Below are 15856 nucleotides of genomic sequence, written 5' to 3'. Positions count from 1 at the left end.
GGGATACACTTTGTGTGCCATTGGGACACTTGTAGCCCAATGGGCACACGCTGGGTGAGTGCCCATTGCGTGCAAGGCAGTGTGAAAGCGACGTTCAAGCACGAGCCGCCACGTGGACGGCCGCGTAGCCACAGGCCAAGGCGCAGCATGGCACGAGGCTGCCACGTCATCTGCCACGTCGGATCCATCCAAACCATCCCCCCCCCCCCCGTCTTCTCTCTGTCTCTGTCTGTCTGTCTCTCTCTCTCTGCGAGAGAAGACATGTTTTAGGGTTCTGGTTTTGGCTGCTCCTACGGTTTCTTTGGAGCCGTTTTTGTTAGGTTTTTAGGGTTTTTTCATGATGCTAAGAAGCCATGGATTCTCTCACCATTTCATCCGTGCCCACTTTGCTTGGGACCCATTTCTGCACTCTTCACCATCACCATCACCATCACCATCACCATCACCATCGGCGATTTATATATACACATCTTCTTCTGCTCCACCCAAGCCTCTTCCTTCTGCCATTCCTTTCACGATGCCCATGGCCACCCATACCCATGATTTCTGTAGAAGAAGGAGAAGAAGGCCGAGACTCCTCATCTGCGTGAAAGCTCTGGGTAGCAGCGACAGATCAGATGGCAAGAATGGTAATAATGGATTAGATGGAGGATGGGATCCTTCCTTTGAGATCGAGGTTCCCGCAGATCAGCGTCCGGTATGAATTTCTCTTTGCCAATTTGCTGTTTTCTATTTGTGAATGGAATTTGAGATTTGGATTGCTATCAGAATAAAATTTGCTTTTTGGATTCATAATTGGTAAACAATGTTTTAGATTAGTATATGGTAATTAGGTTTTTCTGGAGTGATAAACTTTAATTAGGGTTTCTGGAGTTATAAATGTTAATTAGGCATTTTGAAGTGCTAAATGATAGTTAGGGTTTTCGAGTGTGATTGTAGTACACATGTTTACTGCGAAACTAGAATTTGGAGTGCTATCAAACTGTAAATCGTAAAGTAGGGCTTTGGGGACTCATTGATACGAAGGATAATTAGGGTTTTGGAGCGATAAATGTTGATTATGAGTTTGGAATGCCATCATAGTACTTATGAGTAGTCAGTTTGAAGTGCTACGAGTATGATTGGTGCTTAGAGTTTTAGAGTGATCAATGGTAAGTGGGGCTTTTGAGTGATAAAGTGATGATTAGTGTTTTGGAATGCTATGAGTATGAGTGGTAATGAAGGGTTTTACGTGATCAATGGTAAGTACTGTTTTGGAGTGATAAAATGATGATAACGATTTTGTGGTGACATCAGTGTAAATTGTAATCAGGGACCCATTTATATGAAGGATACTTAGGGTTTGTGAGCGACAAATGTTGATTATGATTTTGGAATGCCATCATAGTACTTGTGAGTAGTCAGTTTGAAGTGCTACGAGTGTGATTGGTGCTTAGAGCTTTAGAGTGATCAATGGTAAGTGGGGCTTTTGAGTGATAAAGTGATGATTAATGTTTTGGAATGCTATGAGTATTGAGTGGTAATGAGGGGTTTAAAGTGATCAATGGTAAGGACTGTTTTGGAGTGATAAAATGATGGTTACAATTTTGTGGTGACATCAGTATAAATTGTAATCGGGGTTTTGCATTGTGATAAGTGTAACTGGTAATTAGGCTTTTGGAATGCCATTACAATAAATGGTAAATTGGAGTTTTGGAGTGCCATTATTCTCTTGCTGATAAAAATTTGTAGGGGTTTAGCACTTAGCCAAGAGAGGCCTAATACTTAATCATAAGCATAGTGAAGTCATAGCAATACATTAATAAGAGAATAATTGTGCAAATTGATAAGATTAAGCAACCCGTAATACAACCGTAGTCATGCACACCCTCATAATGAGCAAAAACTGCGAGCACAGTTATAAAATCTTCTAAGATTGCAGTAGGATGAGCTAGATATGAGCTCAAAGTGGCAGTATTAGCAAATATAGAGAAAGACATATACACACACACAAAACATACACATACACAAAAGAATGGGGGAGAAAGGGCTTTACATGATTTGGCGAAACCCTAAACTTTTAGGTTTCATTGTATGCCCTAGCTATTGGGCATTTCACTAGAACATTTTTTTGTGCGATGTGAATGAACAATAATCAGTTTTTTGCAACTTACATCGAGTCATTTTCAAAACTTCGTGGCATGTTTTGCAATGTAATATGTGATTTTGATTTTTTTCAATTTATATTTCACCCATAAAGAAAACTTAATGTTGTTTGCAAAATGTCTAGGCAAATGAGCTAGCAGCATTGAAGGAGGGACCTCTTTATGCTTGGGCTCAACTAAGTTTGGCTGATTTTGGGATTCGGTTGGGCGGGATATGGCTCTTGTTTTTTGTCCTTTTGGGTGCACCGATCGCGGGTGCAAGCTTTGATCCTAACCGTGTGAGTGCCTTGATCCTGACCGTAATCATCATTAATGAAACAAGTTTATAACGTTTTTCCCATTATATCAGAAAGTATTGTGAGAGATAATTTAGAAACAATCATTTAAGCTAGAAACAGCCCCATTGGCTTAGTATAACTCACCTCCATATAAGCATTGAAAGTAATGAACCTAGGGTTTCTTTTAGATTCTTTCAACATGCTAATTTGTCTATTGCTCATCAATGTTTTTTTTGCAACTCTTGGCAGGATCCACTACGGTTTTTTCTCGCTGGAGGAGCAGGTGCTTTGTTTCCTGTTGCGGTTCTTGTCCTAAGATTATATTTGGTCGGTTTTCCTTCTGTTGCTTCGATCATATGCTTTAAATATATACATCATGATTTGGAATGCATGAGGATGAATTTGTGGTCCATTTTGGGGCATGTTCCTTATAAACATTAGTTCCACCATGTACTATTTATCATGATTTTATTTAATATATGAAAATGAGATTGTATCTCATGGAATAACTCTTATATTATTTCCAACATATGCTATTATGTATGCTTTTATTTGTATGTATGAGAAAATTGGGTTTTAAATTGGTAAAAATTCCAGGGCTGGAGCTATGTCGGTAATAGGCTTCTTTCAGCGGTAGTACCTTACGAAGAAACAGGGTGGTATGATGGACAACTTTGGGTAAAGCCCCCAGAAGTAAGTAATGTAATATATATACCTCTATGAGAAAATCCAGATTATGTTTCTATCTACGATAGCTAGATCTCTATGAAAAAGTCCCAAGCATTAAATTATACAAACAGTCTCCTTATTTCACTGCAGGTTCTTGCAAGGGATCGTCTATTGGGAGCATATCAGGTAAATAAACATGGAATTATATGTTTACAGACAATGATTGTGTGTATGTATGCATACTTTGTTTTGCCCCGTCTTTCATGTGATAGGGACCCAATACATTGGATTTACACACATACGTACATATGTACATGCATGTATGCATATGTGTGTCTGTTGGGAGCATATCCAGTGAATAATGAGGATACATGCATTTGGACAAAGAGTCCACATGTTGTTTTCCTATCTAACAGTAGTGGTATGTTGGATTCATGTGTTTAGGTCAAACCAGTGATGAATAGGCTGAAGCGAACATTGATAGGTGCTGCTGCACTCTTGATCACTGCGACCGCTTCCTTGTATTTGCTTGTGCCGTCACAGGACAACGAATACCCGGCCGTGTACATGAAACAGAGATCCTCCTCAGGGGCAATGGCTGCTGAAACAAAAATTGAACTCAGGTCATAAAGCTTATATCTATCTCTTCTCTTGTACACATCTTGCCTCTAAGACATTAAGCATATTGTTTTTTTTCGATGTATGTATGCATATTAATCTATATCTTTATCTCTAGATATATTTGCAAACATGTGTCTGTAGCTCTCTCTATATATACACATTGGTAATGCCTATGTCACTCTTTGTATATACAGGTATGTATGTAAGCATTCATAAAGCTTATATCTATCTCTTGTCTTGTACATATCTTGCCTCTAAGAACATTAGGCATATTGTTTTCTATGTATGTATGCATATTAATCTATATCTTTATCTCTAGATGTATTTGCATACATGTGTCTGGATATTAATCTATATCTCTAGATATATTTGCATACATGTGTCTGTAGCTATATATATACACATTGGTAATGCCTATCTCACTCTTTGTATATACATACAGGTATGTATGTAAGCATTGCATATACAACATCTGATAATTTATCACACGGGTTAAAAAATGTAGATATGTGTTGTATTAGTTGTATCAGTAATGTTTCAAATCTATATTGGGTTCCTCATCATTTATTGCGAAATGGGCCTCAGTTTGACTAACATTTCATAGTATATTGATTCCACAGGAAAGAAGACTTATTAAGTCTCCCAGTTGAAATAGTAAATGATGATGAGCTTGCAGCGGCAGCAGCCAAAGCTGCTGATGGAAGGCCAGTTTATTGCACGGACCGATATTATCGAGTGTTGGCTGGAGGTCAATATTGTAAATGGGAAGATCTTAGGCACTAAATCCCCCAATGCATTTCCTTCAAAATGTAACATATTATTAATTCATTGACCGTGTATCTTAATCTTGTGAATCCTCTCTAGAGCCTTCGGAGGGATCATTAGGTTGTATTATATGCATATATATTTAAGCAAAATCCAATGTTTATTCTCTTCCTCAAGATAGTTGTTGGTAGGGGAGGGAATGCAAAGCTTTCTTCTTCTACAATGGTGGCGTTATACATGCTAATTTTAGAAGGGGTTGGTGATATATTTTTGGAAGCCCATCAATATATTATTCGATAACACTTTGCTTTCTGGTATAATATTGAGGTAAGAACTTCGTATCAACATCACGAGTCGTATGTTGATGTAGGTATATGTCGTAAGACATCCTTTTCCTCTATTCTGAGAACCTCAGATTAACTCTGCTCCATAGATTTGAGGAGAATATCAGTTGCAGTCCAATTGGTTGATGATTGGCATTAATCAATCCAAAGGACTAGAGAACTTTGCTCAATAGATGTGAGGTGAGCATCATTTGGTTGATGATTGACATCAATCCAATCATATAAATGAGCCATGGTTTTAAACTGAACTCTAATAAAATGATAGTTGACAGACAATGCACAACTTTGGCTACCCGTATATGATACTCCCAAAAGATTTTATGTTTTAAGTGAGGAAGTATGATAATAGCAGGAGACAAAACAGAACTCAATGGTCTGTTCCAGGTTTCTACTTTTAAAAAATAGTGTTGTTTTGAATTGAAAATCGATCAATTGCTTCAACTGTACAAACGCTAATTCAATGCTACTCAATTTCATTGATACAATGCATACTCGAAGAGATGATAAATACAACTCCTAATACTAACTGACAATTTGGCATTTGATTGGTTTACTTGGGTTCATGTCTTAGTTGGAACTTGGCACCCTTCTTCATGTGTTTTCAAAAGTAGCAATTAAAGATTTGATTGATCTATGAGGATTTTGGATATACATTAAGCATTGACAAACAAATCTCTGCCCCACCTCTTTTTTTTTTGGGTGTACCCATTAGTGAATCCGATTGCTCTGAGGGTAAAAAATCTGCGATCTGTCTAGTTGGAAGTCCTTTGGATTTGGTTTACTTTGCTTTGGGTTGTAGGCTTATGACATTTGCATACTTTTCATTGTTGTCGATGGAAAAAGCTCATACAAATAGTAACAGCCCGAAACTCACTCGAGAATATAGATGGTCGAACGGAGAATAGGAGACAGCAATGCGAACTGATGGCCATCCATCCATCCATCCGTCCATACATATGTCCATACATGCATGCATACATACATACCTACATGCATACATACAAACAATGCGAGTTGACGGCTAACCATACATACATATGTGCATATATGCTTGCATACAGTACATAAATAGTTGCATACATACATAGATAAGTGGACAAATGCATGCATGCATACATACATGTATGCATATATACATGCATACATACACAACAATGGGAGTTGACGGCCAACCATACATACATATGTGCATACAGTACATAAATACTTGCATCCATGCATACATACATACATACGTGGACAAATGCATGCATGCATGCATACATACCTACAAGGCTACTTGAATACATACACAACAATGGGAGTTGACGGTCAACCAACCATACATACGTGCATACATACATACATACATACATACATACATACGTGGACAAATGCATGCATACATACATACATACCATCAATGGACACATTTATGAGGAGTACACACAATGTTGGGGAATAGTCGCAAATTACGAGGAATGCGCGATGGAAGGGAATATTCAATGCGCCCAAATTATTCCGTCGCGGGATTTTCTTTTCTTTATTTATTCTTTCTTTCTTTCTAATAAATGGAATGAATATTCTGCAATAAAGCGTACATCGTACGTACACAACCATACGTTTCGTATACGTATATCGTAATATCGTATATGGATACATGTGAAAACCTTAACGCAATGTGACCGTTAGGAGAGGCGCACGTGCGTAAAATCACTGCGTCACCAACACCATGCAACATGCGCATATGCGGATGGGCAGCCCCATACATCCACGCATGCATATACCCATGTATGCATGCATATAAGGCACATGCATACATGGATATATGCATGCATTACTGACGTGGCCCCCATCATGCTATGTATGTATATGAGTCGCTTCATGCATGTATACACACATACGGCACCAAAAAGAAACCAAAGAACGGTATGGTGGGGATGCACGTGCGGGAAATTGAATCTGTTTTACCCATGTATATGTGTAGCTTACATGCATGCATGCATGCATGCATACATACATCATGTATATGTTTTACCTATATGATGTAGGTCACATGCATGCATGTATACATATGTAATGTATACATACATATTTGCATGCGTGCATACATACGCATATTGTTTTATCAATCATATACGTGTACATAAATAAAAACATACATACATACATACATACATACATAGATTCATGCATACATACAGACATACATAGATATCTACATATGTACATAGATACGTATAGTTTGCATGCGTGTACGCATACTCCGTAGGATGTACGTATACGTATGCGTACATACATACCAACAAATTCCCTGTTTGTCTGTCTGTGTATCCATGGCGTTATGTAAACTGTATACATATATATATATATATACTTATGCATGTACATATTGCGAATTTAGGGCTTCTACTTGTAGTTGGTCCATGGAAACTCGAAGATTAGGGTTTCACTCTCTCTAGCTAACCCTAGCCCTAAATTGACAACACATTTATCTTCTAATCTCGAGGACTGTGGAGGATAAACTGAGTGCAATCTGCTTGCTATAGGTAATGGCAATATGTATGTCTTTTTCTTTTCCTTCCTTCATTTCTTTTCGTTCATTCTAGTTTATTATTATTTCTTCTCTGATTGATTCAGTCATCAAGGTCTGTGCAGAGCTTTTTAATGGCGAACCTGTGCTTCGAGAACAGTGCAGAAAAAGCAGAAAAAGATGGACATATATAACATAAATTAAGGTAAGAATTAAGACTGATTTTTTTCTTCCCTTTTTTTCCCTTTCTTTCTGATCGCGGCGGCCGTCTTCTATCTATCTATCTATCTATCTATCTATCCGTTTGAACTAGAATTCGCCATAGCCTGACAGCTCTGAGCTTTTTCTGTGTTTCTTTCTTCTTTTCCCGCGTCCTCTCTCTGTCTACGGTTTTCGCAAGTCCCAATGTAATTGAAAATGTAAACTGTGGAGCATTTAGCATTTCTCTTTTTCCATTCCTCATTCGTTCAATCTCTGTCTGATTCTGATCCATTTTCTTTTTTCTTGTTCTTTGATTTGATTGCAACAGTTATTGATTCTCGCCAGCCACCGAAACAGTCACAATCGAGTAGAATATCGTCATCAGTCTGGAGATTTTTCTTCTCCTTTCTGCTTCGCAAACATTCTCTGAGTCTTAACCCGTCATCGTTTCTCTTCGTGACGTTACCCTCCCTCTTCTGTTCAGGAAACCTAATCAGACGAGACTATGTACGTATAGAGATAAATAGATATCTCAATTGCCTGTCAGTTCACAGTGTATTGAATGAGCATATCAGTACTTCGCGAAACCCTAATCTAACAGTCAAATTTTCGAACTTTTCCTCGTCATTCCCCTCTGCATTTTTCTTCCATAGCAATTCCTCTGCAATAATCTTCCGCAGGAAAAATTCAAATGTGCATTCTTCTTCTTCATTTCTTTCTTCCGTAGATTATTCCATTCTTCTTCCACAGCTGGTTTTTGCTGTTGTATTGAATTATCTTTTCCCCTCATTCCTAGCGAAACACTTATCTCTGTTAACTTTTCATCAACATAAGGACCATCGCCGTTATTCTCTGTAAAAGAATACCAAACGACACTTCTTGCATCAACAATATTTCACCATGATATCATCTCGCAACTGATTCGTCAATTCTCGGGATACATTGATGAATCCTGCCAATGCAAGTAAAGGTAATTAGCCATGAATACCTCCTCAAAGCTCCATCATCCTTTTTCCGATCCTTTAGCAGTATCTTCTTATTGTCGTTCTTTTCTTTCTATCTCAATATTTTTATGTCTTCCTCATTTTGACTTTTTTTTTCCATTTCTGTCATTCTTTCTTGATGGTTCCTTATATTAGCTTCTTCTTCTCTTTTTATGCCTTTTCTTTCTGTATGTAAATATCGAGCTCACGTTTTGCTCTAATTCTCTGCAAAAGCACCAGTTTTGGAACATTTTTAGTGAATCTCTATTTACATATCCGGTATATGAATTTTGTTTAAGACTATAAGTGATTGGCAAGTGGCTAGCTCAATCATGGTTATTCTGTCGCGAAGATCACGTTTTGCTTCTTTCTCTGCAAAACATCCATCTTTACAATGTAGAGAGAGACATCACATGCATTCTGGACATGAATTTCTGGAGTGTAAATTTGCATTGATTGTCTGATGTTATTTTCTTTAAAACAGAGATTGTCTCAATAGGATTCACTAAACTATAGTCCGTTAAGACAAAGAAAATATGTCTCAATCGTAGGTACTGGAAAAATATGAGACTTTCAGGTCTGTACATAGACAAAGAAAATATGTCTCAATCGTAGGTACTGGAAACATATGAGACTTTCACGTCTGTACATAAGCCTGAGACTGAGAAATTTATGTGTAAGTAATACGTAAGCAATGATGTACACATTTAGCATACTTATATGTAATTGTCGAATCTGTATATTGCTTGTTTGTTTTTATACTCATGTAGTCAAAATACAGCATTTTCTATATTTGAACATAATTTTCAGTACTTGAGATTTTCTCTGTGAATGTATATAAATATATTTATACATGCATATCACATATTTAGCCTCTATGCATTGTGGATGTAGCTTGTTTGTTGGACACTATTTGTATCAAACACAGATTCTACGCTAGCCAAGAAAGAGGAAGCTTTCATCACAATATTAATGTAAATAAAATACTACATTGCAGGTTTATTGATGATGGGAGGCATCCGAGATCGAGCCATGCCAGTAAAGTATGATCAAAAGAATCACCTCGATGTAATGGCTGAAGATTTTACAGAGCAAGAGAGCAACATTGATGGTAGCAGCTCTACATCAAGTTTTGATCGCTTCTGTGTAGAGATTCTAGGGGTTGAAGGTTCATTAATGGATACTGCTCAAGATCCTTATTGGGATGGAGATGCTTCTACTTGTACGACCACTACTATTACTACTACTACTGCCACCACCACCACAAGCACTTCAGTTGAATCTTCACCCGTGGGATGGCCTCGAACCTCGAGAGAGAAGTCTCGCCTAGGGAAGTTGCATTGTCTTCCAATAATTATCAATAGTAAAGATGCACTTCCAGGTTGGGAAGACAAGGAAAGCAAACAAGAGAAGATTCTTGATGCATCTGGTTAGTCCAATGTGCTAGTTAGTTGCCGTTTATGTAGTGGTTAACTTAGTAGATATTTCCATTCGTCTGGCATGTTGTTTTAATTAGTTTCCTTGATGATTCAACTCATCCATGCTTATTATGTACATATATTTGCATGACCACCGAACTGGTATGTTGTAGTTACTGAGGTTGTTAGGCGATTCATTCATTCACTTATACTTACATGATGATCATCTATTCACATGCCATCTTATGTATCTTGGCCTCATCAGTGATTCACTTAATATTGCAGAAATTGAGATGATGAAAAAGCGTTTTGCAAAGCTACTTCTTGGAGAGGATTTATCTGGGGGAGGGAAAGGTGTCTCTAGTGCCCTTGCCATATCCAACGCCATCACAAATCTGTCAGGTAGCTCCCCTACTTCTGTATTGAATATCTCATCTCGGTGAAGATAAGAAAGATAGCTCAAATGATCTCTCACCATGAAATGTTTATCAGCTTCTGTGTTTGGAGGGTTATGGAGGTTAGAACCCCTGCCTCAAGAACGGAAAGCAAAGTGGAAAAGGGAAATGGGCTGGCTCTTGGCTGTGAGTGATCACATAGTTGAATTTGTAGCTTCTTCTCAGTCACTTCCAAATGGAAATATTACAGAGGTATGTGTATTATTAATATCTTCTGTTATTTCTCTAGGAGGAATCCTTATCTTTTGCTTACCATGGTAAAATAAAATTTCCACATCGTAGGTGATGGTAACAAAGCCCAGGTCAGACCTTCACATGAACCTCCCAGCCTTGAGAAAACTGGACGCCATGCTACTTGTATGTCTAAAATGTCATTTCTAAAGTTTTCAACTATAAAATTCAAAACATTTAGTGCTCTACTGATGCAGTTTAGAAATTCAAAACGCATGCATTATAGAATTTTTTTTATGCCTACTCAGGAGGCTCTGGACAGCTTCCATGATACTGAATTCTGGTACCTTGACCGAGCTCGGGCTATGACTGAGAAAGATAGCAGACTTTTGCAAAGACAGGAAGAGAAATGGTGGCTTCCTGCTCCTAGAGTGCCTGTAGATGGTCTCTCAGAAGAAGCAAGAAAACATCTACTCCATCAGAAGAAAAGCGTCAGTGAGGTGTTAAAGGCTGTCTTAGCAATCAATGCACAAGTATTGTCTGAGGTGGAGGTTCCTACTGTCTATTGGGATGCACTTCCAAAGGTAGCCTTTGGTTTAGTCTTGTTTCTTATGTATGGTTTCCTAATGTCTAGCTTGTGAAGTTCTGCTTTCTCTATGGTTCATTACATCATGTAGATCCTATAAATGATATTATGTTTTTGCTATTTGTTTGTAACTAATTAGCTTGCTCGCTAAATTTTGCAATAGAATGGAAGATCAAGCTTGGGGGAGGCACTCTATCGGAGAATCATTTCAGAGAAATTTTCACCTGATGCTTTAGTTGCATCATTAGAAACCGTGGACGAGCAATATGTCTTAGAGTTGGTGAATCGAGTTGAAGCTGCAATTCACATATGGCGAAGAAAAATTCATTCCAGGCAACCAAATACCCATTTAAGGAATGGAAAGAGTAGTAATAATGCAAGATCTTCTTGGGGACTTGGGAAAGATGGATTGATAGATGTCGAGAAGCGAGAACAACTTGCTGAGAAGGCTGAGAGCCTTTTGTTGTTGTTAAGACATAAGTTTCCAGGGTTACATCAAACAATCTTGGATGAGAATAAGATTCAATACAACAAGGTGAGGTACTGTTCTATGATATACTATATTGGAAGGGATTAAGCTCTCTAGTATAATGATTATCGTGAAACAGTTGTTTGAGCAAGGGATTCAGTTCCAGTACAATAATATTCCTATTAACTTTAATTTGGTTATCACAATTTCTATACTTGTCATGTCTAATTAGATAAACTAATCAAGGGAAATGGACTTTGACCTCGTCATAACGTATATTATTTTCTATCCCAGCAATATTTTAAACTCCAGTAAAGTAATTCGAGTACTCTAATGTTGGTTTTATCTGCAAATACAACTGATGGATTAGTTTTGATACTGCAGGATGTTGGTCAGTCTATATTAGAGAGCTATTCGAGAGTATTGGAAAGCTTGGCATTCACTATATTATCAAGAATTGATGATGTTCTACATGTTGACGATCACTACAAAGGCCAGAAATATGGAATTTTATCTAGGAATTCGTCTCTACACCAATCTTCGACTACCAATCATGATAATGGAAAAGCATATTCAGTCTTGGGTCTTTCGAAATCTGCTAGTATACATAGCACAAGGTGTGGTTCCCCTCCGAGATCTTTTCATGGAAAATCACTCTCAGATTACATGGGTTGGGCCCATATTCTGAAGGGAGACCAAGCAAAGCAGATGATTGAAAATCGTAATTGCTCTGAATCACCTGGAGGTCATCATAGACAATGGTCACACTCAGGAAACTTCAATGTATTAAGAAGCCCTCCAAGCAGAGATTAGGAGCTCTATTGATACAGGTGGAGGCTAAGATTTTGGGTGAAATTAGAGTGATATTGTAGTCAGATTGTGTTGCTACATATGCTTAGTCAGCATTTTGATTCTTCAATTCAAGCTGAAGACTTGGAGTAAAAGAATCAACTGATAGGTCATTTAAATTAATCTTCTTGTTTTATAGAAGGATTAACTGATGCTCCTTCTCAGATTCCCTTCTCAATAATAGAAGGATTGACATTAAGGAGACTCGACCGTGGTTGAACCATCACATCAGCCCGTAGCTCGGAAGAGGATGACCAAAACTGAACGAGCCCAATGTTATTTTTGTTGTGATTTATAATTTACCATAGCCTTCCTAAGCCTGTCATAAAATCATTCTCTCATTGAAGAATGAAGATTTTGGTTTGTTGCCATAGCTTGTTGGCAAAAATCCAAGTTGCCTTGTGAATCATTGTCCCTCTTATGTAGTACTTCCTTAGCATACAATATATAGATAATCTCATTTGATGTAATGGAATAATCAAGTTGGAAATTAATTGTTCTCTACAAAATTTCTTCTAAATACATTCATATTGGTTCCGTTTGATGACATGTTGTGAAAACATCGTTTACTCTATTAGCGAACTCACGTTTCGTACAATGTAGTCGTTTTATAGTGTGTGACAATCTTATTACCTCATAGAACATTTGTTTTTCTATACATAGGTAAGGCTTTACTACTTGAATTTGCTTTTTACGGACTTCATTTGAATACGTTATTAGTCAAATTTCAGTGAAAAATCCAATTTATCTAGTTACAACAAAAGTGTTTCATTTACCAAGGCAGTTCCGAGTGAAGTTAATGAATGCAATGCAGAGAAAACAGCCTTATAAGTCTACCTATATATGTCAACAAGTATGTGTGTTGTAGGTGAGAAGCCAATTTCTCTAGCTACAACAAAGTGTTACACTCACCAAGGCAGTTCGACTGAAGTTAATGAATATGGAGAAACGCCCTTGTAAGCCCACCTATATATGCCAATAAGTGTGTTTGTGTGAACCTCACTCATATTGTTTGTGTGAATCAAATAAGTGTGTTTGTGTCAACCAATAAGTATGTATGTGCATATCATATTGGGGCATTCAATAATTGAATGTGTGCACATGTATTTGTCCATTCGGTGGCTTCTTCATTGGTTCATTCCATGTTGGGGAGGGAAATGGAAGTATGTATGCCCATTGAAAAGGGAGCCATAACACATCAAAGTAAATCTCTTTTGCAAACTCTTAAGAATTAAAGAGTGCATTGGCTTTTTCAAAAATTTGATGACAACTAAGGTTGGAAAATCATCGTGACCCCAAAAATGTTTGTTCCCGAAAGTTTTCAAATAGCTAGATGTTCTTTTCAAACATTTTTCAAATATCTGTGTTCCACTTAAAACACTTTGGACTCTAGGACAATGCATGAAAATCATCATTTTTTTCGGAAAACAAGTCTATAAAGTTCCACTAAAATTGTAGGTCTTACATGGTGTTTATTATAGGGTTTGTCGAGTAGTGTTCACAATAGTGTCCACCTAGATGGATACTTTTTTTGTCTCACATTAGATCTTACTTTCTTGTAGAGTAACTAATCATGTAACACTAGCCTTATGCTAAAACTTCAAAGCCTACTACAACATTGTGTCGGCTCTTAGAAGAGAACCACCTCCCATCATATTTTAAAAGATTTATGGCAAAACATGTTATGGTATGGGCCTATGGCATTGTGTTCCACATCTTGGACCACATACTGTTACATAGTAATAGTTTTATGTTAGAATTTCAAAATCTATTAAACGGTTTTGCTCGTGCACATCTTAGAACCGAGTATAGTTACATTTAAATAGCTTTATATTATTAAATTTTTAACTTTGTCTCCCACCAGCTTTATCTAGGTAATCCCACTACACGTTCATATGAATATACAACTATGTATATTAAAACATTGTCTCTTAAAGACTGATTTTCATGTTTTCATAAAAAAAAATGTTTATTGTCACCAAGGTTTTGTCTTATATGTATTCTTGGATTTTCATGAGTAACAAACATTTACCATCTCTATTCATTTTGCTATTGTAGTGAAATACATGTGGGGCCTTTGGTTGAATATTTGTTGCATTAGGGTCACATATAGACCCCAAGTTGGAAAGATCATTGTTTTTAATTACACTCTTGTCACCGTAACTTACACCATTGTCCCATAGGTCATATGGCCTCGTCTCCGTGAACTAATAATCTATATATCCCTTAAAACGTCATAACCATACGAAAACACCCAAGAAAACCTTGCAGAATGACTGATGCAAAAAAACCGACATGGTTAGAATGCAATCGACATAAGAATGTGATACTTAATTGGTTCTAGACAAGTTTTAGGTCATAAGCACCATTAGATACATTATGATTTAGATATGTTGAGGTTCAATTTTAATAAGAGCCATTTCATATATCCTTTCGAGTAGTCAAATCATCACGATATTAGATTTTTTATCATCCACGATGAAGCCAAATTTGACCTATGGGGTCTAATAAACATATCATCGTGTTCCTAAGAAGGGGCGTTTCAACCTTGTAGTCAAAACTCTCTATGTGAAAATAATGCATGCACATATGTGCTCATTCTTCTTGATGAAGATTATATATCACACTTAAATTATTATGCTTGTCAAACAACAAGACATCATACTTCTTGTGAGTAGCATTATATGTGGAGCATGCGAGAAGTAATTGATGCTCATTGTTCTCATCTTGGGGGAGCAAATCGATCCTCGATGGTCTTATGTCTTACCAATATTGGAAGAGTCTATTCAATTTGTGAAAAGGGAATGTCTTGAATCTTGATTAAGACATTGCATGCTAAAGCACACAATGAAAGCACCACCTTTATCAATAATATATAACATACTTAGGCCTAACAAGTTATAAAACTCATGTGTGTATGATATTAAAATTAATAAACCGTATGAAGGTCAATGTTGGAGTTCTAAGTCTTGCTAAATGGGTTTTTCATGTTATGCTTGTTCTAAACTTCATTTCAAGTACAAGATAACATTTCTTAAAAATTTCAAGTACAAGATAACTTCACAAATTGCTTGGCGAACATTGGGCATCCCTGATGAGGTGTTCATTACCTTTTGGAAGGGTCTCTGGCGTTTCTACATGCCTGAAAAGAGCAAACTCTTTTGGTGACATATCGGTCATAATGTGGTTCCCGTTGGCGAATGACTAGGGAAACGTGGCGGCCCGTTAGGTTGCCCACTTTGCCCTTCACCTATTGAGACTCTAAGACATTGTCTGTGGGATTGCCCTCAAGCTCAAAAGGTATGGGATAGAGTGACTCGCTCGCCTCTTTGCGGCATGTGAAGCGAAAGGAACAACATCGTGGAGTGCTGCGACATGATTGATCACTCCG

General features: G+C 37.4%; 2 protein-coding genes across 2 annotated transcripts; both read left to right on the top strand.

Annotated features, from left to right (window-relative positions):
- Window positions 1–220: 220 nt before the first annotated feature.
- On the top strand, window positions 221–4648 carry CGLD27 (DUF1230 family protein (DUF1230)). The gene is made up of 7 exons (XM_087336456.1): window positions 221–697; window positions 2270–2422; window positions 2672–2749; window positions 3020–3115; window positions 3242–3277; window positions 3536–3714; window positions 4333–4648. Exons 1-7 carry the CDS (start codon window positions 338–340, stop codon window positions 4493–4495), a joined length of 1065 nt encoding a protein of 354 aa, XP_087192582.1. The 5' UTR covers window positions 221–337; the 3' UTR covers window positions 4496–4648.
- A 3605-nt stretch (window positions 4649–8253) lies between these two features.
- Window positions 8254–12959, top strand: LOC147850449 (rho guanine nucleotide exchange factor 8-like). The gene is made up of 8 exons (XM_087336414.1): window positions 8254–8504; window positions 9515–9946; window positions 10221–10337; window positions 10428–10582; window positions 10673–10747; window positions 10870–11145; window positions 11311–11682; window positions 12001–12959. Exons 1-8 carry the CDS (start codon window positions 8480–8482, stop codon window positions 12427–12429), a joined length of 1881 nt encoding a protein of 626 aa, XP_087192540.1. The 5' UTR covers window positions 8254–8479; the 3' UTR covers window positions 12430–12959.
- Window positions 12960–15856: the final 2897 nt, after the last annotated feature.

The sequence above is a fragment of the Azolla caroliniana genome, unplaced genomic scaffold (genome assembly GCF_043228905.1).
Source record: "Azolla caroliniana isolate FFs.n. ecotype wild unplaced genomic scaffold, voAzoCaro1.0.p SCAF_21, whole genome shotgun sequence".
Classification (NCBI taxonomy): domain Eukaryota; kingdom Viridiplantae; phylum Streptophyta; class Polypodiopsida; order Salviniales; family Salviniaceae; genus Azolla; species Azolla caroliniana.
The sequence above is the reverse complement of the archived record's forward strand: the minus strand, read 5'-3'. Positions and strand labels throughout refer to the sequence as shown.